General features: G+C 42.4%; 1 protein-coding gene across 3 annotated transcripts in view; it reads left to right on the top strand.

The window, feature by feature from the left end:
* Window positions 1–26,540, top strand: part of LOC311059383 (cGMP-dependent protein kinase 1) — a gene marked incomplete at its 5' end in the record, with an annotated part of 166,979 nt that overhangs the window by 107,077 nt on the left and 33,362 nt on the right. For 2 of the 3 annotated variants that reach the window (XM_084077264.1, XM_084077263.1), the window contains 3 exons: window positions 4,903–4,980; window positions 7,818–7,912; window positions 23,540–23,605. In XM_084077264.1, coding sequence (XP_083933390.1) covers window positions 4,903–4,980; window positions 7,818–7,912; window positions 23,540–23,605 — 239 coding nt within the window. Of the gene's footprint in view, window positions 1–4,902; window positions 4,981–7,817; window positions 7,913–22,895; window positions 23,001–23,120; window positions 23,347–23,539; window positions 23,606–26,540 lie in introns of those variants that run through there. The other variant, XM_084077265.1, reaches the window with a different exon arrangement.

Here is a 26,540-nt window from a genome sequence, read left to right as displayed (position 1 = left end):
ATACACATACCCGCACACACATATACACGTGCATGCACTCGGCTGCCTACTTTTTTGACCAAGCTGGACATTGTCTACACAAGTGGTTCTCAACCATTTTCATGTCAAGGACCCCCAACTTGATTAGTATTTATTTGTCCATGGACCCCCATCTGAGAAGATGTTGTGCAGGACCTCAATAAGAGAAGATTTCTGTTTTTTTTTTTAAACGAAAGAGTAGTAGTAAAGAAAAAAGAAAGAAAGAAAAATTATTCAAACATTTTCAAAAATATACAATATATAATGTCACAACGCATCACATGCGACGCATGTTTTAAGAATTATGCATTAGGGTTAAGGTGAAGGTAAAACCTCTACATATCTGGTCAATATATAATACTAATAATGACCAGATCTGTAGAGGGTGCACTTGAGTAAATACAATATTTTCCATCTGGCTGACTGATTTTCTGCCCAAAAATGTTTCCCACCGCAGAGAATAGTCTTTCACCATTATAAAACTGCCTTTGTTTCGGTGAGTGGTGAAATTGTTTTATTTATTTTTACTACGGTTGGAGACCTCACACAGTAGTGGAATTTTCTTTCTATGGGGGATAGCACCATGCCTGGCAGAGGGTTAGCGAACTCGCTAACGTTCTGGACCAGAGTTATGGGAGGGACCCCCCTCAAGGACCCCTGGGGCTCCCTGGACCCCACTTTGAGAACCACTGGTCTAACACTAGAGGGGTAAAAAAAACACTGGGGCAGTCGAGAGTAAGGAAAGACTCTAGTCATTGTTCTGCAGACTGGATCATACTCTCAGACCCCACAAGACATTGTGTTTAAACCCCAGGCTCATTCACATTTACAAGAGAGCCAGAGTACAGTACACAGAGTAGATGGTTTGAAAAGCCCAGGTCAGTCACTTAATCCATATTTCGTCTCTGTCGGGTTGAAACCTACAATCTACTAGCCTGGTATCCAGCCTGCTTCGCTACGTTCGGCGGACTTTTTTTTCTCTCTTCGCTTCTCAGTCTGGAATGCCTCCTATCTCCAAGGGAGGCGGGACATGACAAACGTTTCGAGTCGTGCCGTGGCTTCTGATTGGTCTGTGGTGCGGGGCGGGACAAAAAAAACAGTGTGATCGTTGTGATTCGTCATTCGTTTGAACAACATCCAATCAGCAACGACGTTGCCTAACGTAACATATGTAGTTCCAGTGTAGTTCTGCAAAACGAGTCAATGGGGTGCATTCCAGACTGATAAGCGGAGAGAGAGAAAAAAGTCCGCCGAACGTAGCGAATCAGGCTGGATCCCAGGCTAACAATCTACAAGCTTGTGCCGTGTTTTGAGCTTGCATATCTGCTACTTTTGATGCTTTTAAACACAGTGAAAATATGGATGTGAGAGGTTTCTGCCCTACAGCAACAAATTACAAAAGAGCCAGAGTAGAGTACACACAGAGTAGATGGTTTAAACCAGTCAATCAATCCATATTTACAAATGAGCCAGAGTAGAGTATACATAGAAGGTTGTTTCACTGAACCATTTTGTAGGCTGTTTTAAGTGGGGTATTGTCAGTGTTGGGGTGTGGGACAGAGGGACACAGGAAACCACACTGCACCAAATTGTGTATGGCCTTTAATGACAATTATCACTAGATAAAGAAAATACAGGATATATGGAGAAATCTGTAATTGAGAAACTGAAGCATTTGCAGTGTGCAGTGTTTCATGAAGTTGTCTGTTTTAAATGGCGGCCTTCAAATCAGTCAAAAAGTGGTTTTCAAATGTGGGAATGTTAAGTCTGTGACGCCCAATGTTTCCTCCGTGTGACCCCCACGGTCCACTTTTTACACTCTCACAGTTAAATTAACACTGAGGATTTTGAATTGTACTGTAGATTCGGGTCATAGAGTCCGTATAAATAGTTTCAAATTGGGAATGTTTATTATGTTATCTTTCGCTAACAAGGTTATTTTTTTTTTAAAGAAGAGAACCTTTATGAGAACCTTATGACCTACTCTACCTCTGATAAATTATTTGTTTGAATTTACTGGTTTAATCTGGAGATATGTCACTTCAAATTCACCTATATTACTCACAGAAATGTCCCTGAACTTTGATCTCTCGCCCAAACAAAATCTATAGTATGTTTATTCACCAGTTCAATTGAATCCACTTCACAATGACCTACTCTACCGCTGATAAATTATTTGTTTGATTTACTGGTTTAATCTGGAGATATCTCACTTCAAACAAACAAAGCATTCTTTGAAGTCATATTTCCAGGGAATTAGCTCTCAGATGTTATGAGGTATAAACACAGCCAATCAGGAATGCTCTGGTGTTGTTGAAGCAATGGCAGAAATATGAAATAATTAAGCGCCTGCCTCGATCTGTTTGATGTCTAAGCTTTTATCAACACATTATCAACAAGGTGATTAAATTATGAAACAGACTAAAGCAATATTCATTATGTAGTACCTCTCTGCCAGATATTTTGTGTGTGTGTGTGTGTGTGTGTGTGTGTGTGTGTGTGTGTGTGTGTGTGTGTGTGTGTGTGTGTGTGTGTGTGTGTGTGTGTGTGTGTGTGTGTGTGTGTGTGTGTGTGTGTGTGTGTGTGTGTGTGTGTGTGTGTGGGGGGGGGGGGGGGGACTGCCGATCACGCTGTTTCCCATTAATTTCTAAGGAACTCTGCCCTCGAGGACATTATCACCTTTACAGTAAAGGCCAGTTTACAGATCCTTCCCACTAGACTCAACCTTTGCCTCTGGTTTCCCTCCGCTCATGTACCTCATTGTTTGCATCACACCACAGGGGCTTGTTACAGAAACCATGTCATACTGAATGGCTGCTATGCCTTTAAAGGGCTTTACATGGCACGCCACGACAGAATAGTTGATCTCATAACAAAGGACATTTCTAAACATTTTACACTGTCTGTGAGCATGTGCAAACATTCCTGTGTCAAAGTGTTTCAACTCTCCTACTCCTGAAATCTCTGCACAGGTCTCTGCTAATACACCTATGTTGTTGTTGTCAATGAAGGCTTCAAATCATTTTCCAATCTTGAAGTCGCCTGCACCTTTGACTCCAGCTTAGAGGATACTAGCATTACCAGCCGCTCCTCCATACCATCACAGAGCTAGGCTATACTGTATGTCCAATCTACTTGTGTTTAACTTTGGCAGCCTGTAGGACATGTTCATAGGTTGGTTGTAAGAGGATTCCAACAACTTGGGATGCCAAAAAAAAAAGCTAAACGGCTTGCAAAATTCTGTGCAATCTCTTCTACCGGTAGCTGCCAAATATGGCGAAGACGATGTTACTTGTTACTTATTTGTCCATGATTTGCTGACTGTAATTTGTTTTACAGCACCTTGTAATATTTGTGTCCTTGTATTGTATCTCTTATGTGGACATAAATAAATGATTGTGTGTGTGTGTGTGTGTGTGTTGTATGACTGTATTAGTAGAATGGCAAAAATAAGATGTGTTTTCCTGGTCCTCACAAGATAAATGTTTATTTTATAATAAATAGAAAAAACAGGTTAGGTTTAAACATGTGTGCCTGATTTATACTTGGGTGTCACGCAATAGCACTACTATTTTTGGTGCATGACAACTTAGGGTCAGGGTTAAATATGGCATTCATAAAATTGCAAAATTGGAAAATGGCATTCAATCAAAAAATGTGGATGACCTCACAAGTACAGCAATACAGACACGTGCGTTGTGTTTTAACAAGTCAGTTGGCATATGCAATGCCAGTTGGTACCACAAGGTGGTGCTTCCTTTTGTTTTTGTTCTTCGAGTGTACAACATTATATGACATCACTGCCACTATATTCTCCGTTGTATGCTGGGCCGCGCAGAGTAAAGGCACTCTACTGTATGTTAATGTTCATGACTACCGTAAATTTCGGACTATAAGCCGCGACTTTTTTCCCATTTTTCGACCCTGCGGCTTATATAACGGTGCGGCTTCTATGGATTTTTATAGCTAACGGCCACTAGGGGACCTCCTAAATCTAGGGATTTTACACCCGCGGCTTATAGTCCAGTGTGGCTTATATATGTACAAATCATTCAATTTAGCTGCTGCGGCTTATATTCAGGTGCGGCTTATAGTGCGAAAATTACGGTAAATATATTAGTGCCGTGAGTCCTGGCTTCATTTGGTCGATGATGACATTATTGGCTGCTATAAACCAGATGTTTTGACGTTCTATCCACGGTCACTTACCTGGATTAACTGTTGTACCTATGCTGCTAGGGCCTAGCTGCTACTCCTGTTCCCAACACATTACAGCGTGCATGCGTACGTGCGTGCGTGTTTAACCGCAGGTGTCTGGATGGTGCTGGAGTAAAGTTCCTGCCCACCACTGTGGAGTTTGGACAGACTAGAGTTTAAATCCTCCACGTGCCTCCAGCTTGGCCGGGGCGCTTCAGTGAACACAGCTGGCTGTGTTCACTGGCTGTTATTAAGGCTGCTACTATGTCTGAAAAATACATGTCACTCTTATGTTTCTAAAAGAACATGTACACACCTGCATACGATGATATTGTTCTGAACATTATGTACATGCATACAGTACCTACCTGCTACTATCTGTATACTGTATATACAGGATAGACACACAGGCTAAATAATAAATGTATTATTTAGCCTGTGTGTCTATCCTGTGTTCTTTTTTCTACCTCTATCTTATCTCTTCTCACGGAAACTACAAAATGATAGAGGGTGCACGGAAAGAAATATAATTTCACCCACTCCTTTTACACAGTTGTAAACTTGTGATCTGACAATAAGATAGCTTTATATATTCTGATTCTCCTCTCTCCACGGTTATGATGAAAGAGCCAGAGGAACTGTGATGTTCCGGGATGATTAATATCTCTCCTCTCTCTCTCCTCTCAGACACACTATGAAGATGGAGAGTACATCATCAGGCAGGGTGCCAGAGGAGATACGTTCTTCATCATCAGCAAGGGAAAGGTGAGCGTGACCCCTCGGTCTCCACCCCTAGTTGTCATTATGTGTGGGAACACGGTGACACCGCAGACACTTGTACGGTATCTCTAACAAGGATGTGGACGGTGTTACATTGAGCAAGAGCTATCACTCAGCTCTCATCAGGTGAGAAAAAAGAAAGGGAAAGGAGCGGGAAGGTGCGAGCGAGGCTCCATCTTTGTACGCCTCCTCTGCTGTCTGTACCTCTCACCAGTGGTGGAAAAAGTACTCACATGTCTTACTTATGTAAAAGTATCAATCTGCAATGTAGAAATACTCTGCTACAAGTCCGGAATTCAAAATTTACTAGAGTAAAAGTACAAAAGTATTGGTATCAAAATGTACCAAAAGTAGAAAGTACTCATTATGCAGAATGTCCCATTTCAAGTTTTCAAATGTAGAAAATATTTAAAAATCTTTTGAAAATAGGCGATCTACAAGCTCATAATGCGTTGCATCGCGACGTATTGTGAGCTTGTAGATTGGCTATTTTTAAATGGCCGGAATGTATATAGGGCTGAAGTGGTTAATTTATGTTTTGTAATACTAATCAAAATCTACAAAGTAACTAGAAACTCAAGTTTTCAAATAATTGCAGTGGAGTAAAAGTACAATATTTGCCTCTGAGATGTAGTGGAGTAGAAGTAAAAGTATTGGAAATTGGAAAAACTCCAGTAAAGTACAAATACCTCAAAATTCTACTTAAGTACAGTACTTGAGTAAATGTACCTAGTTACTACACCACTGCCTCTCACCACCTGTCACACCTCTCACCACCTCTCACACCCAGCACAGATGGGACTCTTATGTGATGAGGAATTTGCTCGCTGTCGGGCGGCATGCTTGTTGAAACTAGAGCCCGACCGATGCCAGATTTTTGGGTCCGATCTCAAACGTAATTGTAAAAAATTACGTCCTTGGCAGTGAATGAGTTAACACAAAAAGTGCCAAAGGTCCTAATCAATTAGAACCACTTTAGATTAGGTTTGATTAAAGTTTCTATTTGAGAACATTTAACTAGAATTCATTTTTATTTAACCATTTAATATTCTTCGAACGCGACGGATTGTGAGCTCGTAGATCTGCCGTTGTTCACCCACAATGACATGACCCACGATAGGGACACCAGTTTGAAAGTGGTAAAAAAAAAAATCATGAAACATCGATGGAATAATTGCTGATACCGATACCAAAAAAGTTAAATAATGGCAGATATACAGTACAGTACAGGATGTACAGTAAAGTATGTGCCAGACAGATATATCTTGTCAAAACAAGAGGGAGAGGAACAAACAGAAAAAAGCCTGCATCAATTGTTCCCCACTTCCCTCACAACCTTTGTCCAATACAGGCTCTGTGAGTCGATGTAGCCGTGTCTTAAACATTAAGCCTGACGCGAATCGTTAACCTTCTGGAGTATTCAGCAACAGGACTTAGACACATTTGCAGTTTGTACAGTTTGTCACCTGTGTGGTTCTGGCATAGAGCACCCAAAGTCCATAGTGGCGCGATGCCATCGTACGACAAATAGGCTGATCTATAACTGCAGCGCACAGCAGCAGCAGCGGGCTGTCGGGAATGAACCCACACTGACATTGTCAGATCATGATAAAGACATTAAATGATTATTATGGGTTATATGAATGGTTGTACTACCTTATCCAAACGATAATATTAATAATAGGTTCAAATGTTAAAATTGCCTAATATCAGCATTTTCCCAATCGGCCACGATGGCAGCTGATGTTTATAATTAACGGCCAATTAAACATTTTATCGGTCAATGGCCGGTAAATACCGGCTAACGGAAACCCTGGTCCATACATACTTTTTTTCTGCATTCAGATTGCCAGGATGCAACTGTCCTTGAAATATCTGTCATCGTCTCTCTCTTGATTCATTTCTTGCCCTCACTATTTTTCATTGACGTGAATCTTTATTATACCGACCCTCACATTTAGACAGAATTATGATGTAGTGATATTTCATATTATATCCCAGCCCTGGCTGAATACAACTTTATAATGGATTAATTAAAGCCAAATGACATTCTATCTTCCTTCCCTCTAAGACCTGTTGAAGGACACTTGTGTTAATGGCATTTGGTCTCTGCCATCGCTCACATGTCTCATAGGATAATGAATTGGCGCGTGTAGCGCAAGCAAAGGTGTCGGTCACGGTGGCAGTGGCGGAAGAAGTACTATGGAGAAATACTCTGTCACAAGTAATGGTCCTGTATTAAAAAAAAAACAATTCTGGCATCAAAATATACATGTACAAGTACAAAAGTAAACATGCTAAAATGTTTAAAAATGTGTTGAAAATGGCTGATCCACAAGCACACGACACATCGCTTAGATCGACAATTTTCAAATAGCCGAAGTATAGAATAGGGCTAACCTGTATGTTTTGTAATAATCAAAATCTGCAAAATCTATACTAAATGTGTGAAATAATTGTAGTGGAGTAAAAAGTGGTGTTACTAGTTTGAGATGATCACCATTATTTTGCATAATCCTCTGAATCGCTTCCATTCATCTTAGAAAGAGAGTGACGCCACACCATTGAAAGTAATACCTGAAAACCTCAAAAGATGGCGCCACCTTCACCTGTCCATTGAACTCAATGGACCGGACGGTTTGCTCGTTCTCGATGAATGAACGTTGATCATGCATCTTCAACCAATTTCTAAAATAGTTAAAATAGCAGATGTACAAGCTCACAACATGCACTGTGCCTCCTCTGTCCCACATTACCACCTGTGCCTCACCCTCCTGTACCCGTCTCACCCTCCTAATACCTGTCTATCACCCACTCTCCAGGTGAACGTGACCAGGGAGGATCTACCCAACGGAGAGCCTGTCTACCTGCGCAGCCTGTTGAAGGGAGACTGGTTCGGCGAGAAAGCCCTGCAGGGGTGAGTCCTCAACTGCCCACCGCCTGTTTTAATCCCAGTCCAAGTCCAACCCAGCGTTATCTAATATGAGAGTGACGACACTAGCATCGACTCCCATCGTAAGAATGGAAGCGGAAATGCTCATTCTATGTCAATGAGGAAGTTCCAATGTTTGGAACTGTTGTAGCCCATAGCGGCCCGCTTTGCTACGAGATTAAAGCGTTTCGTAACTCTCTTCTATTGGAGAGTTACGTCAATGAGGGGGCAGAAACGGTGCCGGTCATATGGTTCATGTAAACTCAAACTAGTGACAAAACGCTCATAGACTCCAGTGCATTCCGTAAACTTCCGGTTCAGGGATTTGTCACTATTCGCCAATAGAAGTGAGCGGAGGTGACGCAACTCTCCTTATATGGCTCTGGTTCAGTGGTTCTCAAACATTTTCATGTCAAGGACCCCCAAATTCATATGTATTTGGCCGCGGACCCCCATCTACAAATATGTTTCTAAAATATTCCACTTCTCTTTAAGATGTTTTGTTTTTAATTGTAGATGTATGCACAAGCAGCATACAACACGTTGCATCATGACATGTTGTGAGCTTGTAGATCTGCTATTGCTGGGTGACCCCTGGAACCCCCCCCCCTCAAGGACCCCCTGGGGGTCCCCGAACCCCACTTTGAGAACCACTGACCTAGTTAACACCTGACTGCCATGACTGATGACATGATGATTATATTTGCACTTTCTTTTTTAGATTTGCTATAAATCACTCTTCCTTCATCTCCCACGCTTGTTATCATCTTCACCCATTTTCCCCACTCACTCACTCTTGACAGGCAAGGTGTTGATAAGAAAACCCTGCTTTAGATGCACGCACCAGACAATACTGTACCAGCATTAGGGTTACCAAACCGTACCTTGAAATAAGGAATCGTCCCTTATTTGGAAAATAAAACACGTGCCCCTTATTGAACTGATAAGTGACACACTTTGTTCCTTATTTTTGGGAATCAATCAATGACACACATCTTACAAGTTATTTTTTTTTACCAGGTTGCAACCTGGTCTACATCTACACTTGCTGTCGTGACTTTTGCGTGACTTTTTCCTCATTGTCTGGTCCTTTAGCCAATGAGGGCTCAATGTCTTCTCGGAATATGGGATCTAAAGACGACCCACAATACTGTGTTCGGCCACTGTACTGTATGTATCTCTATGGTCTGTGGCGCTGTTGCGTGACAAATAAGTGTGGTCGTGGCCACCAAACAAACTGTTGACTTGACTCACTTGACAGACAGCGCCGCCTTCAACAGCGACCCAGAAAAAACAAGACAATGCACACAAGCCCTTACTGAGGCACACAAACTGATTTAGCTCTGTTCATAAACTATTTACTGCTATTTTGGCCGTTTTTGTTAGTCCGTGAGCGAAAGGGTACAGGACCACGGGTCCATTTGGTTCCGTGCAGGGATGCTGGAGAAAGCAACCTGGTATAATATGACTGGGTCAGATCTTGTTTTTTACTTTGTTTATTGGATTTTCCACAGAAGCATTCATCAAAAGTTGGTATTATGCAGACACGTAATAGCTTCCTCCAGTTCAAACCATCACATACAAAACTTGCAATAAACAGATTGTATTAACACCCAAACACTCAAAACATACAGGAAATACAGGTTAAATAAAACAAAAACAAAAAAAATAGATAAACACAGACAGATAAACAAAACAAAACAACATCAGTCAAACAGAACCTATCAATGACACATCTATAATCTGCATAGCAGCACAACACCTATCAGCAAGCCCATCACATCAACACTCCACCCGACCTCCTCACGTATCCTCCATCAGGGATGGATTGAAATTCTGGTCAAAATGAAAGAATGGACCCCATACTTACTGGATGAGTCACTTAATGAGAATCTAATCTTTTCTAGTTTTAGACGGTACAATCCAGTACCTCTTATCCAGTGAGTGTGAGAGAGGGAAGTAGGTGATGTCCAATTAATCAAAATGAGTCTCCTAGCCAATAGAGTGACAAAACCCAAAACATCCTTTTGATTCTATTTTTGTAACGCTGTAGTATAATCAAGTAGGGCGTTAATTTACGAAAAAACACAAAAAGTTAAAATATGGAGATGAGCTCTCTTCCCGACAGCAACGATAGCACGTTCAACATCTACTATTTGACTCAGAGCCTTTGCCTGAAGACCAAATAGCCTTCAATCTTCCCTCATGCCATATCATGAGCTTGTATTTTCGTCAGACGGCACTGTCATACGACATGCAACATATAAATCACGCATAATAATCTTCACATAGTTACATTTGCGGTGTGGAATCAAAATCAGAATAACTTTTATTGTCACATCATGGGTGAAATGATTTTAGTGTGTGCAAGCTCCATCAATCATATTTTCCAGGAAAGGGGGGGATAAGGAGAAATACAGGCAAGAATCAGGTCAGAAGAAAAATAGATGTATACATATAGCATAACAAGGTAGCAGGTAAGAACATGAGATTAGACACTGTACATGGTATGTTATTTTGTATAGGGGCTTGGTGTCCTTCACCCGCTGTTAATTCACTAGTGTTCTCTCTGTTCAGTCTGTTGTTATGAGCAAGCATGGGAGCATAATGGTGTTGCTGATGTATCAGCTACTAAGGGCCAGAAATAAACAAGCACTAAAACACCCACGGAATATGATGGCTCCCACAGTGCTTTCTCCCACCGTGTGTTTCAAATGGTGTCCTATTGTTGCTTAGGTAGGAACCATAGATATACAGGTGTGTGACGCACGACGCCTGTTGTTGATATCTGGATCATCTCAGGGGCATCTCAGGGACACCTAGCTTCGCTAATGGCTCTTTTCTATGAGGGTTAACCCAGAACCTTACGTCTCCCACGGCTTTCAACACTGTTCGCATTGGGCACCGTGCATCTCAGGGACGCCTGTAGCTTCACTAATGGCTCTTTTCTACGAGGGTTAACCCAGAACTTCCCATAACCTGAAAATGAACTAGCACGTGGAAACAGCCAGAGCCTGTGTCTTGTGTGGCAAAGAAACTGTGCATCATTGAAAAAGGCATTAGATTCATTGCTAGTTCCAAGATTCCATATTATCTCACTTCTGACAGCTTCGTGGCCTTGTGGTTTGAGAGTCTGCCTTGAGACCCCCCTCAAGGACCCCTGGGGGTCCCCAGACCCCACTTTAAAAAAAAAACAATTACGCAATGCCTCCCTGCTTTGCACTGAGCATCAAGGCTAGGATTATAGGGGTAAGACCCTGCCACATAACAGTCATGTCCAGGGGGTGTGCTGCTGGCACATCAAGCTGCCTCGCGCTGCTGAAAAAGGAGATAGGCTCCTGATCTAATGGGCCACAACAAGGCCTCGGGAACCCGTTTGTTTTCCCAAGGCTACTTCACCTCTGAAACACGAAAATCAGTTGTTTCAATGACAGGCCATCAGGTTGATAATGTTATGTCTCCGTCTCCACTGCGCTGCTGCTTGAGAGCGGAGAGAGAGGAAACCAGCGTGGGTCTCGAGTGTTCTGGAGGAATGAAGGGCTATAATGGAAAAGCCCAGAACACCTGCACACCGCCCCACACACACACACACACACACACACACACACACACCTGTACACTCTGACAGACTACATGCACACACACACACACACACACACACACACACACACACACACACACACACACACACACACACACACACACACACACACACACACACACACACACACAGAGACACAGACACAGACACACACACACACACACACACACACACACACACACACACACACACACACACACACACACACACACACACACACACACAGACACGCGCACACATAACGGTTTAGAGGAAAAGATGGAGCTGGTGCCATCTTGTGGTAGCTCTGTGTGCAACCTCCCTCTGTCATCATCATCTCTGGGTCTTTCTTTTTATTTCCTATGTCGGGAACTGAAGAAATACACAATTTGAACACAATGCCTGTATGTATTCCTTCAGCGCGATGCTGTCTGAGTCGGTATCTGCGTTGTGGGCTTGTAAATCGGCTATTTGAACCCTGGCTTCATGTTGACGTGAGCACCTGTTGCTTGCAACTGTAATACAGTATGTTCTCTCTGGTTGAGGGACAGATGGTTGAGGGTCTCTCCATATGTGCAGGCTAATGATGACAGGAGATTAAAAAAAAACAACGCATGACAGGCCCATTAACATGCATATGGCACAACATGTGAGACACAAATGATCTCTATCCATGGCTTTGCATGGAGTTTATTATTCCAAACAGGAAAGAAGATCCTGTCCTTTCACATTAATTACAGGAGCTTTCATGTCAGGTAGACCATGACCACACACTAATAATTTATAAGCCCACACAAAGGTCTCTGTTCGACCGCTTGTAATTTGATTTGACTGGATTTTCTCACTGGACTGTTTGAAGCCGGATTCTGTAGCATAGCATCCATGTTGTAATTAATATGCGTTGACCGACCAGGACAGTCATGTCATTTTGGATGTATTTGATTTTGTTTTGATGCGTTGTAAAAGACTCTTGGCGAGTGATGTTCAGAGACACGTGTATAGAATCTGTCTTTGTCGGGTAGAAACCTCAAAATGTCCAAAACTGCTCAGGATTCAAATTAGAAAAATATCACAAGTAGCAGATCTACAAGCTCAAAGCTTTCGCGCTTGTGGATCTGCTACTTGTGATGCTTTTGTGTGTGATGCTGTTGTAGCCTATGATCAAGTGGGGCGTTAATTTACGAAAAGTTTAAATATATATATATGGAGATAAGAATAAGAGGTTTCTGCCCAACAGCAACGATATTTAAAATGTACAGCTTCTTGGTTTGCGGTGTGCGGGTCTGAATAGCTTTTTCACAGCTCCAGCACCCTTAAAGCTGATTTCCATGCCTTTACCCCCCCGAGAGGTTGCATCCATTCTCTGTGACCCTGAAAAGGAGGCGTGTGTGTCTACTCAGCATTATTATTAATATCATCGTCCGCCTGTCGTGAGCACCATTGTCTCTGGGCGTCTTGAGAAAAGAGAAAGGCCCATTCAGCGATATGCCTTTGATGGTGGTCAAGCACGTCCCTTGCATAATAATATCAGACCCTCATCATGGCCAACTGTAGGCTTTTGATCAGGGGGACCGCCTCTCCAAGCCGGTCCTAATTACAAGTTAGCCTCGTGCGTCCCTTTTCATGCTCATGAAACTCAATAGCCCTCCGTCCCTCTCAAAGGCTTCTTTGTGCGTCTGAAGAAGGTGCCTTTGATCTAGGGGCAAAGAAAAAAACAACAACATATTTACAAATCAAAGTCTGTTGTCTCTGTGTTGGCGATAATGGTTTGTTTTTAAGGTTTGTGTGCGTGTGTGTTTGTGTGCGCATTAGAGAGAGAGAGAGGGAGGCAATAACAAGTTAGACATGTATAATTATTATAATAATTTGGTCCCCACTCCTCCGTTGGGTTATTTTTTGTCACTATATATTTGCACATAATGTGAAATTTGTCCTCTGCATTACCCATCCTATATCAGCAGTGAGTTCTATTTGTACAGTGCTCGGGGAGCAGGTAGGGGTTAAGTGTCTTGCTCATGGACACTTCAACACATAACATCAATTATGAGACCAAATAACCAACACACTGGACGGATGGAGCTTGGATATAGGTGGAGTTTATGCAAAAACTAATTTCACCCGAGAGAGAGAGAGAGAGAGAGAGAGAGAGAGCTCATGACTTTCAGTCTGCTACGTTCCAAATATATATTTCTAGGAAACGACTCTTAGGACCCCCAAACTTACAAAAATACATCATGAATTAAGCCCTATATCATCACTGTGTTTGAAGGAAGCAGCCTTAAAAGTTAGGGTAAGTGATTTTTGGGGGTTAAAGTAACTGTTTAATTGCTCTATATTCTGATAGTAATCATAGGGTGTTTGTTCAGTGACAGGGGTCTCCTTGTCTCTCCATCTCTTTAACAGAAAATGCTTTTTCAGGACTCAGACGGGACACAGATCAAACTAGGTAAATTGGAAGCAATGACACAAAGAAATGAGCATACAAAATTGGAACTATTATAACATTATAAAAATGAAGCTGTAAATGGGCACTCTCCTGATTGGGTGAAATTCTGGCACCTACCTGGAAATGTATTGTCTGTTTATCAAAGAGCTGGAGAGACATGGAGACTCCTGTTACTGAACAAACACTCTATAGCAACGACCACTTGGACTGGCGCATGTTCCAGGAAGAGAAGGCACCCCTTCCCTTTCTAATTTGTCCCACCTTGGCAAACCTTGGATCTCATGTCACATTCCTGCTGTCAGAGTGAAGTGTGAGCTTCTATCTGAGGTGTAGATCCATCAGCTCAATGTCACACATGCTGCAGTGCCCTCATCTCATCGCTGCTCTGGGGTGTGATGTGATGTCATGTGTGTGTGTGTGTGTGTGTGTGTGTGTGTGTGTGTGTGTGTGTGTGTGTGTGTGTGTGTGTGTGTGTGTGTGTGTGTGTGTGTGTGTGTGTGTGTGTGTGTGTGTGTGTGTGTGTGAGAGAGCGCGTGTGGGTGCATGGGTGTGCATGGGCATGTGTGCAATGATGGCGCATACAGTATATATCGACGCAGTCAGGCAGAAACCTTTTATCTCCATATTATAACCTTTTTTTCCTCGTAAATTAACGCCCTACTTGATCCATACTAGAGTGTCACACAAAGGCATCTAAAGTAGCAGATCTAGAAGCTCGAAACGCGGCGCAAAATGAAAAGTAACAGTTTTGGACATATGAGGTTTCCACCCGACAGAGACCATATGTAATGTTGTATGAACCATATGATATCCCCCACACATTCGTGCGCGCACATGTGGACACGTGTGTGTGTGTGTGTGATTTCTTGTATGGGTGTGTGTGTGTGTGTGTGTGTGTGTGTGTGTGTGTGTGTGTGTGTGTGTGTGTACTGTATGTGTGTACTATTACTATTCTGTATGTGTGAGGGGCCAAATGTCCCCATATAAAGTAGAATTTGAGAAAGACTTTGCGATTTGACATTCAGGACAGTCAGACCTCCATATTGACCCTTATGCATCTGTAACTCTGAGAGTGTCCAAAGGGAAGCAAATCCATGTGTACACTCTCAGAGTTAAATAAAATCCTGAGGACTTTACGGAGTAGATTGGGGTTCCTCCAGAGAACAAATATTCGATCAATTGTTGGCGTTATGATGGCCTATTGCGTATCAAACCTGAAATGACAAAGGTAGAGGATCACTGAACTAGATTACAGGATGTGATATAATACCCTTTTCTTATCATAGGAGCCAGTGTTGGTGCCCATAAATGGATGTGTGCGTACATGAAGGACATTATGTTGGATCTCATATTACCACAATCAAACATACTGTACCGTATATCTGTCATTGTCTGTGGGTTGGAGAGGATGAAACTGGCTGTACAAAGAGGCCTCTAACCACAGACAGCACCTCTTATACCCTCTCTACCATGGGTCTTCAAAACAGGGGTCTGGGACCCCTAGGGGATCCTCAGAGTTACTACAGGGGGCCGTCAAATCTTTTCATGATAGGATTAACCACTTGAACCTACAGTATAGCATCCAGTGTATATATATATATACACAAAAATAGCAGATCTACAAGATTGTAGTGGGCTTGTAGTGAGCGTTAATCGGCTATTTTCGGTGTAGAGGGTGTAGACCAAGAACAGGACCGATTATATCAAGATAGGATGAAAATGGGAAGTTGTCCTTTAAACCTTAACCCCTCTATACTGTATCTACAAGCTGGTAGATTGGCTATTTTTAGCAAATGTTGCCCCCAGAATAGGGACGCTGGAGTTCAAGTGGTTAGCCTTCTTGAAGCCTCTATATAATGTAATGTAGCTGAAACCTACTCCATTAGATTTCTCCCGGGTTCTGAAGGCGCATTCTCCACACTTCAGTTCCATGATAAAAAGTGGTTGGATGTAGTAATCCTTTCTCTCTGAATCTGATTCCCAGTGGTGTGAAGGCTTTCCTCTTTTTGTACAGAGCTGTGGACAGATCCCTGATCCCTGAAAATCCCGGCGTATAGACGGAATGACGGATTACAATGGCACAGGGATCGCTGCCCTCTGCTGAGCATGGCTGCAGTGTGTGGTGATGGGTCCGTTCCATTTCAATGGTTTTCCCTTTGGGACTCTCCCCTTCATTTAGTGCACTCTCAGAGTTAGCAGACCTGGCTGTAACCCCCCTCAAGGACCCCTGTACCCCACTTTGATATGCACTGGTCTAAGCCAATGATCTATGGTAGCCATTCCTGTAAGAATACTACTGTGTTATTCCCTTCTACTCCGTCTGGAAGGCTGACTAGACTCAGGTTTTTGTTGCGGGCTCTGCTGTATTTTATTGATCATTCAACATGTTTCCTAAGGTTTGTATATCTATACCTTTGTAATGGTCAAACTCACGTCGCAGGGTGGCTACCGTCTAATCAATTTAATGTTGCTTCTCCTCAATGCACTTGACACGGCGTCCAAACTCCAAATGCTTCATAGTCAATTATATCCGTCTCCTCCTTTTCGGATAGTTTAGTCCAGGGGTTCTCTAACTTTTTTTAACACCACGACCCCATTTTATGGGGTGGATTTTTTTGCCGACCGCGCACATTATCTATAGTGCAATTTCAAAGTGGAAATAAAGAATATCTTAAAATAAAAGCCTACATTGTTGGCCTTATGCGTATATGGACATTTATTCCTGTTGATTTGTAGGCCTATCTTATATAATAATAAAGCTTTATTTATATAGCACCTTTCGAAACAAAGTTACAAAGTGCTTCACAGAGATAAAATACACCATACAGTAGGAGAGCACAGAACAAGAAAACATTAAAGGCAATAGAGGAAGGAAATAATAATAATGGTAATAATCATAGTAATAAAAAATTGATGCAGCAATACAGTAAGACACAATGGGTTAAAAGTCTTTAAGTAATAAAAGCGACTCTATATAAGTGGGTTTTCAGGAGGGATTTGAAACAGGGCACAGACTCTGCAAGCCTGATCCCTAAGGGGAGGGCATTCCAGAGAGTCGGGGCTCTAATAGCGAAGGCCCGATCACCTTTTGTTGTTTTATGGGAGAATGGGATTACTTATCATATGAAATGAATGAACAATATTGTAGCGCTGGCGCAAAGAAAACTCGGTTGTGACTCGACGCGGCGGCTGAGAACTTGTTGAATAGAGTGGTGTGATGGTGCTGGCAGAGAAGCTGTGATGAGAACGTGGTGAATAGAGCAGGGTCTTCAACATTTTTCAGACCAAGGACCCCTTAGCTGAGAGAGAGATGAAGCAGGGACCCCCCCACTACATATTGTTGGATTTATGTTAAATGTGTGAAAATCGCCGATCTACAAGTTCACAGCACGTCGCAGACGCGCTGTGATCTTGTAGATCTGCTATTTACGGCGAATGCTCCCCCAGAATAGGGATGCAAGGGTTCAAGTGGTTCATGTAAAAATACAAATAAATGTCCCTATCACACAAAGATTTGGCGCCCCCACCCCTGCAGTATCTCTTAGGACTCTTAGGCTGTAACTCTGAGAGTGTCCCTTACGGGTCCATTTGGTTCCATTTGTACACTCTCAGAGTTATGGTGGTCTGTGGTCTAATGCAGGGGTTCTCAAAGTGGGGTCCGGGGACCCCCAGGGCCCTATATACCCCCTAGGGGTCTCCGACCCCCTGTTGAAGACCCCTGGAATAGAGTGTGATCCTGGGATGAGAAGGTGGTGAAATAGAGTGCGAACTTGCTGACAGAGAAGGGAAAGTACTTGTCATATAGACTTACAGTAATATCATGCTGCAGTGCTGCATGCAGAGCTTGTTGCTGCATGTTGCCCAGAGGCTGTGGGGTGCCAAGGGGCAGTTAATACCCCCTTTATCCCTAACAAAACCACCATCCATCCCGGCTTTGCGCAGAGATTTGGCTAGTTGTTGATGGGTTGATATACTGTGTATGATATTGTTGTTGTCAGGCAGAAAACCTCTCATCTCCATATTGTAACTTTGTGTTTTTTTCGTAAGTTAACGCCCTACTTGATCATACTATACAGTGTCACATAAAAGCATGGAAAGTAGCAGACCTGCAAGCTCCAAACTGTTTGGACCTTGTCAGTGGTGGAAAGAAACATTTAATTTTGTACATTTAATTAAGTACTGTACTTAAGTAAAATGTTGAGATATTTGTACTTTACTTGAGTATTTCCAATTTCCAATACTTTTACTTCTACTCCACTACATCTCAAAGGCAAAAATGTTACTTTTACTCCACTACAATTATTTGAAAACTTACTACGGTAGTTACTTTACTTTGCAGATATAAATTATTATTATAAAACATACATTAACCACTTTAACCCTATTTGATAGGCTATTTGAACATAGTCGATCTACAAGCTCACAACGCGTCGCATCACGACGCGTTGTGAGCTTGTAGATCTGCTATTTTCAAATATTTTAATACTTTTACTTTTAGTACTTTAAGTACATTTTGATGCCAATACTTTTGTACTTTTACTCAAGTAAATTTTGATTTCTGGACTTTTACTTGTAACAGAGTATTTATATATTGCAGTATTGGTACTTTTACAAAAGTAAATAATTTGAGTACTTTTTCCACCGCTGTGAGGTTTCCACCCGACAGAGACGATATTACATGATATGATATTGTCGCTGACGGGAAGCGAGCCTTGTATCTCCATATTTAAAACGTTCTATGTTTGTTTCATAAATCAATGATATAACATGATATATGATGTGTGCTATGAGATGATGTTTCATAAGCCTGAGAGCTACTGGCCATTTTGCCATGAGCCACCTCCCTCCATCATGTCACCACTGTCCCAAACGGTGTGGTTGTGATGTTTTAATGTAACACTGAACAAGAAACTGATACAGAGACATTATGGTCTGTGGCAGGAAAAAACAAAACCATAAAACAAATATGAAAACAGCATATCATTGTTTTTTAAATTGCAATTTAATTTACAATTTAGGCCACTTAGCAGACACTCTTCTCCAGAGCGGCTGTTCGAAAATAGAATAGACGAAAAATTCTAGGAAAGTTCGACGGACAAAACATGGCGAATCTTTCTCCCCCTCCAGTCCCTATTTCAGCCCACGGTTCTTACGTTGAGTATTTATGTCACTTTACAACGAGCAAGGTAATCACATACAGTAGAGTAGAATGCAGAGAGACAGTGTAGTGCCTCAGTAAACTATAGGATCCCAGGCAAAACCAAGAACCTAGCAAGTCTAAACAGTATACTATCCAAAAAAATGTCTGTATATTGAAACTAAAGAATACCAGGTAAACGAGTGCCTTTGCGCCGCCTTTTGAGCATGCAGATCTGCTTCTTTTGATGCTTTTGTGTTGACACTGTAGTATGGTCAAGTGGGGCGTTAATTTATGAAAAAACACACAAAGTTAGAATATGGAGATAGGAGGTTTCTGCCCGACAGCAACGGTATAGTGTATTGTACAAACTTGTGTTGCATATTAAATTTTAATGCAACTTGGTCAGACGCTTCCAAAGTCAGTTCACCATATTTAGAAGATTGACTCATCAGTGTCTGTTGACCTGTTGACAGATTTGACATCAGCTCGGAAGTATTCCACACATTTGCCTCCCATGTGATGCTGGGACACAACATTTGGCGGGCCTCTGTATCTGAGGACGGAATCCTTGGGGGGGGTTCCAGGGGGTCCCCAGCAAAATTAGTAAATTTAGCGTCAAAAGGGGACGCTCGGGTGGCGCAGTGGTAAAGTGCCTGCCCACCACCGTAGAGGCTGGTGGTTTGAATCCACCGCGGTGCATCTGACCCGCGTTCGGGGGAGGGAAGCCACGGGCGGGGAGGACGATGATATTTCCCACTACGCGTAGTCCTACGGGCTGGGGGCGGCATCTGTCAGCAGGGAGTGTTGGGCGGGAGGAGTAGGACGAAGGCTCTACGTCCTCCCGGTGGGGGCTCCTCACTGGCAGGTGAGTCGGTAGGATACAACAGCATGTGTGGCGAGGAATCAATCGGCATAACGACTAAATTGGCGTGTAAAAGGCGTACAAAATAATAATAATGTCCTAGACATGAAAATATTTGAGAACCACTGCCCTAGCCTCTGTTGCCACCCCAACCCTCAGTCCCAGTCTCCAAGTGACAAGTCTCCCTGTTATTTTCATAACCCCCACCCCCCCCCCCCCCCCCCCCCCCCCCCTTAGTGGGACATCAGATCACTGTCCAATTACCAGCTTCCTATGAAACATCTACTGAAAATGAACACCACCTGACTCTCTCCCTTCCTCCCTTCAGTGTAACCAAGGACAGCTCACGCACAGCATGCAGCTGCTCGTGTGTGTGTGTGTGTGTGTGTGTGTGTGTGTGTGTGTGTGTGTGTGTGTGTGTGTGTGTGTGTGTGTGTGTGTGTGTGTGTGTGTGTGTGTGTGTGTGTGTGTGTGTGTGTGTGTGTGTGTGTGTGTGTGTGTGTGTGTGTGCGCGCGTGCGCGCTTGCAATGAGGACCACTTCCCTGGAAATTGTTGTTTTATGGTTTAACATGTTTTGGGGAGTCAGGCTTCCATTTAGGAAACGATTCAGGTTAAGGTTGCCATTTAGAGTTTAGGATTATGGGTTGAGGTTGGAGTTATGACTGATTTATACTTAGTTGTACTAAATCATATTTACTCAGCTCAATGTGTCGCGCAGACTCGCCCTGCAACGCGTCGTCAGCCTGCAAATTGCCTATTTCCGGCTTTAGGATCAGGCTTGAAAAGTGTTGATGTCTTCACAAGTATAAAAATACAAAGTTGTGCGTGAGTGCGTATATATGTATACTGTATCGGGGGGGGGCAAGCATATCGACGTGTGTGTTTATGTGTTTTCCACTACAGTTTTCACTGTATCTATGTACAAGCGGTGTCTTTGCCGTCTGTGGTGTCACAGCGGTGTCTTAAGTGTTGACTTAATGAGTCACGTTGACAGATCAGCGGTTTACATTAACAACGTGTAGCTCTATTCCTCATCCGTAGCAAACAGGTGTCCCAGTCCTGACAGCCTAACATGAAACCCTTGAGATCCCTTAAGGAGGGTCCATGCCAGCATACAGACAGAGAGTACCTGTTATTTCAGTGTGACGCAGACATGGCCCGCTGCGTGTGTTGTGTTGTGTGTTTATTTGGATCTCCATGGTTAGTAAGTGACGTTAAACGCTGCCTCCCTTTTTTGTAAGGCATAACAAGTCAAGTAACTCAAGAGGTGGAAGTGTGTGTGTGTGTGTGTGTGTGTGTGTGTGTGTGTGTGTGTGTGTGTGTGTGTGTGTGTGTGTACTTGGACTATTTAGTTTGTTTAGTTGTTAGGGTTAGGCATTTTGAGGTTAGGTTTAGGGGGTTAGGCTGTAGTTAGGCTTAGTTGTGCACCAGTGTCACGCACCGAAAATATTTTCGGCGTTAGGGTTAAATGTGACAATAAAAATAAAATAGCGTTCATAATATCAGCATCCTAAAATGTCCTCACAAGTATATAGTAATACAAACAAACGTGTGTGTGAGTGAGTGTCTGTGTATGTGTGCATGCGTGCATGTTCCCTTGAGTGCGTATGTGTGCATGCTGTCTAATCTTTTTTTTTCCCCCCTTTGAATTTTTGTAAACGAGATATCTGCCCTTTGGGGGAAACACAATACAACGGTTTGATTAAATAACTGCCAGCTCGGGGAATATCCTCAGAACTTATTAGCGGTCCAATATGCAATCCTTTGAATCCTTTTGAAATATGTAATAATTAATCATACGCTCAAACCGTTTTAACGCCTATGCAGTGTGTCTGTGGGATGGAACACCTGGGGGATTGAACACCTGCATTGCACACACGTATTTATGTCAAGGGCTTTATACGCCTTCTGAACGTATTAACACGTGCAGGCACGCAGCGCTACATGTTTACACATAGCGCCGTGATATGATGGATTGTTGGGCACGCATTCAGCTGACCCCCAGCCAGTGTTTATGATACCATGAACTACTAATATATCACTCAAGTAGGGGGCTAGGGGGCCAGTTAATACCCCCTTTATCTTTAGCCACAGATCTAGAATAGTTGTGAGTGGGTTGATATGATATGATATTATACATTATTTATGATCAAAATGAATATACATATAAAGGCTACTATAGTTTTCATTTGGACATGGAGCAGGTGCTCTTCCTCTGGTTGCCTCCCTGGCCATGGGTTTTCTAAGCTACAATCTAAATGATACTTTAAAGAAAACTATCGAAGTGTAAACAGCGGCACTCCATAAATACAGATGCAAGACGTTAGGCTCAAGTGCACAATGCACATTTCTTGTATTCCTCCAGCCAATGCGTTTTTGGCCATCAGCCTTCCTCAGAGTGAGTTTAAAGTGCGGGCACATATTTATTTATGGTGCCTCCATTTCCACTTCGGCGGTTTCCATGAAGTATAGTTTTCATTATATTTACCCCCCCCTTTTTTGGGACACTTATTCAAAGCAGATATTGATCTCACTAGTTGCATCATTTATAAAAGTATAACATTTAAGGTTGAGAACTTCTTCTTTCACTCCTTTTTCCTCTCTTGTTCTCTTTCTAGTTTCCTCTCTTCTCGTCTCCGTTGGGTGGAAACCTCACATGTCCAAAACTGTTAGTTCAGGATTCAAGTTTTGATACTTTTGTGTGACACTATAGAATGATCGAGTAGGGCGTTAATTTAAGGGGAAAAAAAACACAAAAAGTTAGATGCCGGAGATGGGCGGTTTCTGCCCGACAGCAACGTTTTGCTGTCCTCTGTCCTTTCCTCTTAAACCCTGTTGTCCGGCTAACAGCTGTGACCTTTTTCAGTGGGCCAGAGAGAGAGAGAGTGAGAGGGGTCAGTGTGTTTGTTTGGAAGTGGGAAAGCACAGAGGGAGGTTAGATGCCACATAAGCTGGGATTGTCACCTCGGCTCATGTGAAATAGGTCGCCATGTGTTCCTTGGTGCTGCGGGACAGGTCAGACGAGGGTGTGCAGCAACGATACGGTCGGTTTATGCTGCTTCAATGGAGTCTGCACGTTTTGAACAGCTTTTAAGTTAAACCTCCATTGTGTATATATACCGTGTACATATACTGTACTTTTTGTTTTGTTTTGTTTTGTAAAGATGGGGATTAAAAGAAGAACTTGTCCCGGCTGTAGATATGGAACCTCATCACCTTGAGTCTTAATCTTGATACCAGTAACAGAAGTTGGAACGACAGACTGTTTAAAGAGAGGCCCTGGGCAGAGTTTACTTTTTAAAACATGGACTCTTGGGACACAGACTCTGAGGATTCTTGCGATTTTGGTGACTCCTCTGAAGATGAACTTGATGTCATTAATAATAAAGAGTAATGTTAAGAATTACATTTTCTTGTATTTTTATGCCTAGGATTGCATAGATTGCATTAGATGTGATATTATTGAGATAGATTCTCCAAAGTGGTTACATCACAAAGGCTCAGCATCCCTCTCTCTCTCTCTCTGATGTAAAGATGGTTGAATCGATGGTAACACGTTCTCCTTTCGTCTTGTCTTTTCCAGAGAGGATATCAGGACCGCCAATGTCATCGCCGCAGAGACGGTCACCTGTCTGGTCATTGACAGAGAGTGAGTATCATCACGATCACAAAGTGGAATATATTCATTTTAAATCTTAAAACACGTCTAGCTCTGAAGAGCTGAACGCTGAAGGTAAGTGTGATTTGTTCCCTAGTGCAGTGGTATTCAAATTGGGGTCCTTGGGGGGTTCCAGGGGGTCCCCAGCACAATGTGTTAATACAGCATCACAATCATTTTAACCACTTTATCCATTTATATGTTGGCAGATTTAAAAAATGTAAACAAATAAATAGCAGACGTACAAGCTCACAGTGCGTCACGCACTGCAAGCTCGTACATCTGTTATTTTCTTTTAAACATTTTCAAAATCTTGAATGTATTGGAAAATCTAGAATCATTTAGAAAATACGTATCATTTTGGGGGTCCTTGACATGAAAAAGTTTGAGAACCACTGCCCTAGTCATTAGCTCAAATCACCTTATATTGGGAACATTTAGATTTTAGGAGAATGTTTTTTCTTAAAAATGTGAAACTAATCACATTTGTCACATTAACCTCAATCATCAGCTCAGTTTCACCGGTGTTTAATTGGTTGTTATTTGTGAACCCGTTTTAGTTGCATTGGGATCTTCCTGTATTAGGCCTATACTTTTACCATACTCCTTTCATCACCTTGATCATTTTGTTGGAGGTCTAGACTTATAGGATAGATTTACGTTTTACAGCTTGAGACCCAAAATGCCTCAAATCAAAATGCCTCAAATCATGAACAGCATCTGATTGCTGTGAAACTTTGCACGCACATTCCCACTAGGCCAAGGAAGAAATGCCACCCTACATTTTTCAAATAATGGCCTAATGGTGGCGCTATAACAGCCCGATTCACGCTTTTACCTATAACTGGACCGATTGGCATGAAACTTTTGACACAGAGGAAAAACCTCTCTCCCAAATGTTTCACATCTGCCTTTTACAGCGCCACCAAGAGGACGATTTATGCTAATCACATTTCTTTTTATATTACGTCCAAACATCACACAGAATCGGTACACATTATCTCTATAGTCATGTGATTAAGACGGATCAGTCTGACTTTTCATATTCCATCCTGAATGGTTAAGGTTGGTTTCTAAAGTTTGCATGAGTTGCCCGTTTTAGTTTTTTGGGTAGGAAATGTAAAAGAAAAGAAGAAGAAAAGAAACCAAACTGGATATTAACTCGCAACACAACCCATAAAAGCGGGGCACATGTCCCGAAAAGGGTCGCGTCCCCATGTTTGGTAAACACCGGTTTTATTATAGATCGTTATCAGTAAGCTTGAGCCGCAGAACGCAACGTGTAACATTACACACGGCTTGTCATCGTTATTAGATTATGTCATCATGGCTCCATCTGCACCAGTGATCTGTGTGGTAAAGAACAGACCGGATGGTGACACATTAGCCGGGGTCTTCCCCCCTCCCCCCTCCCCTCCCCTCCAGTGGGAGCATGGCAGCCACCTTGAGAGCTAAGTGATGATGGGCCACAGTGACTCATTCATAGAACCAGGTCCTTGCCGTTGGCGTGTGTGTGTCATTCTGAAGCCAATTTTTTTTTAGGGGGAGAGCTTGTTTGGGTTCACTCAACTAATCTTTGAATATATATTTGTGTTCAAAAGCAAACATTTGTAAAATATTTTGTTCCAGGAACCCCCCCCCAGAAGCAAAGATTTTAGTTACAAACATTCTCTTTAAAAAATATATGTTAAAAGTTTTGCATTTTCAAGATTTTTCAAAAATAGCAGATCTACAAGCTCATAGCACGACACTCGGTGCCACGCTATGAGCTTGTAGATCTGCTATTTTTGAAAAAGCGATTGCTTCTGGGGGGGTTCCTGAAACAAAATATTTGACAAATGTTCGCTTTTGAACATTTTGACTATTTTGAATAGTCAAAGTATAACATAATGGTTATAGCTCAAATCTAAAGGTATGTGAAAGGTTTTACAGAGAAAGCATGACTTTGATTGATTTACATCTTCATCCTCCTATATTAAAATTGCCTATAGAGGGTGGGCTGGCAGACCGACGGTGGACGTCGAAACGTAACATCCGGACTTGCGAGGCGCACCGTTGCTCCGATCCGCACCAAACTTGGCACAAACACTGTTCAGGGGACATGACAATAGCCACACCCGGGGACACATCCGTGTCCCCCTGGGGGGCCACAGGTTGCTCCAATCCTCACCAAACATGGCACACATGCTGTCCAGTGATTTGGCATAACAACAGTCACACCAAAAAAGAATGTATTTGAACACATATGGGGCACTACAGCAGTGTTATAGCAGTGTCTAACATTTCAAATGGCCATAATTCTGTGACCATTGCTCTGATCAGCGCAACATGGGACTGGATTTGAAGAAATCTATAGTCTGACAATCTATAGTAACAAAAAATGCATATAACGCGATTCATTGTTAGCACAATGTGAGCACAATGCGATGTGTTGTTAGCTTGTAGATTAACTATTTTTGCAAATTTTCTCAATCTGAGAACATGGGGAAAACGATTTTAAATACCGTTTACAAACCGTTATATCGTTCATCAGTTTGGATGTTCTCATCATTATCGCCATAATTATCATTCTTGGTGTAGACGACGGGCTTGGGATGCAGAAGAGCGCCTCTGAACATCAAACGTTACACATCAGATCTCCAGAAGGGCGGGGTATTCATTCAGTAGACTGATATCGTTGCTAACACCCTACTTTGTACTCATACTACAGCGTCACACAAAAGCATCAAAGGTAGCAGATCTGCAAATTCGAAACTGCGCCACGTTTTGAGCTTGTAGATCTGCTACTTTTGCTATTTTTGAATTTGAATCCTGAAAAGTAAGTATCAGTTTTGGACATGATATGAAATCACTGCCAGCAGTGATCAAATATTCAGCGCAGCCTGCTTTAACAGAACATCTCAATTCCACTCTGAAGTGAGACATA

The sequence above is a fragment of the Gymnoscopelus microlampas genome, assembly GCF_963454915.1.
Source record: "Gymnoscopelus microlampas genome assembly, chromosome: 13".
Lineage (NCBI taxonomy): Eukaryota > Metazoa > Chordata > Actinopteri > Myctophiformes > Myctophidae > Gymnoscopelus > Gymnoscopelus microlampas.
The sequence above is the reverse complement of the archived record's forward strand: the minus strand, read 5'-3'. Positions and strand labels throughout refer to the sequence as shown.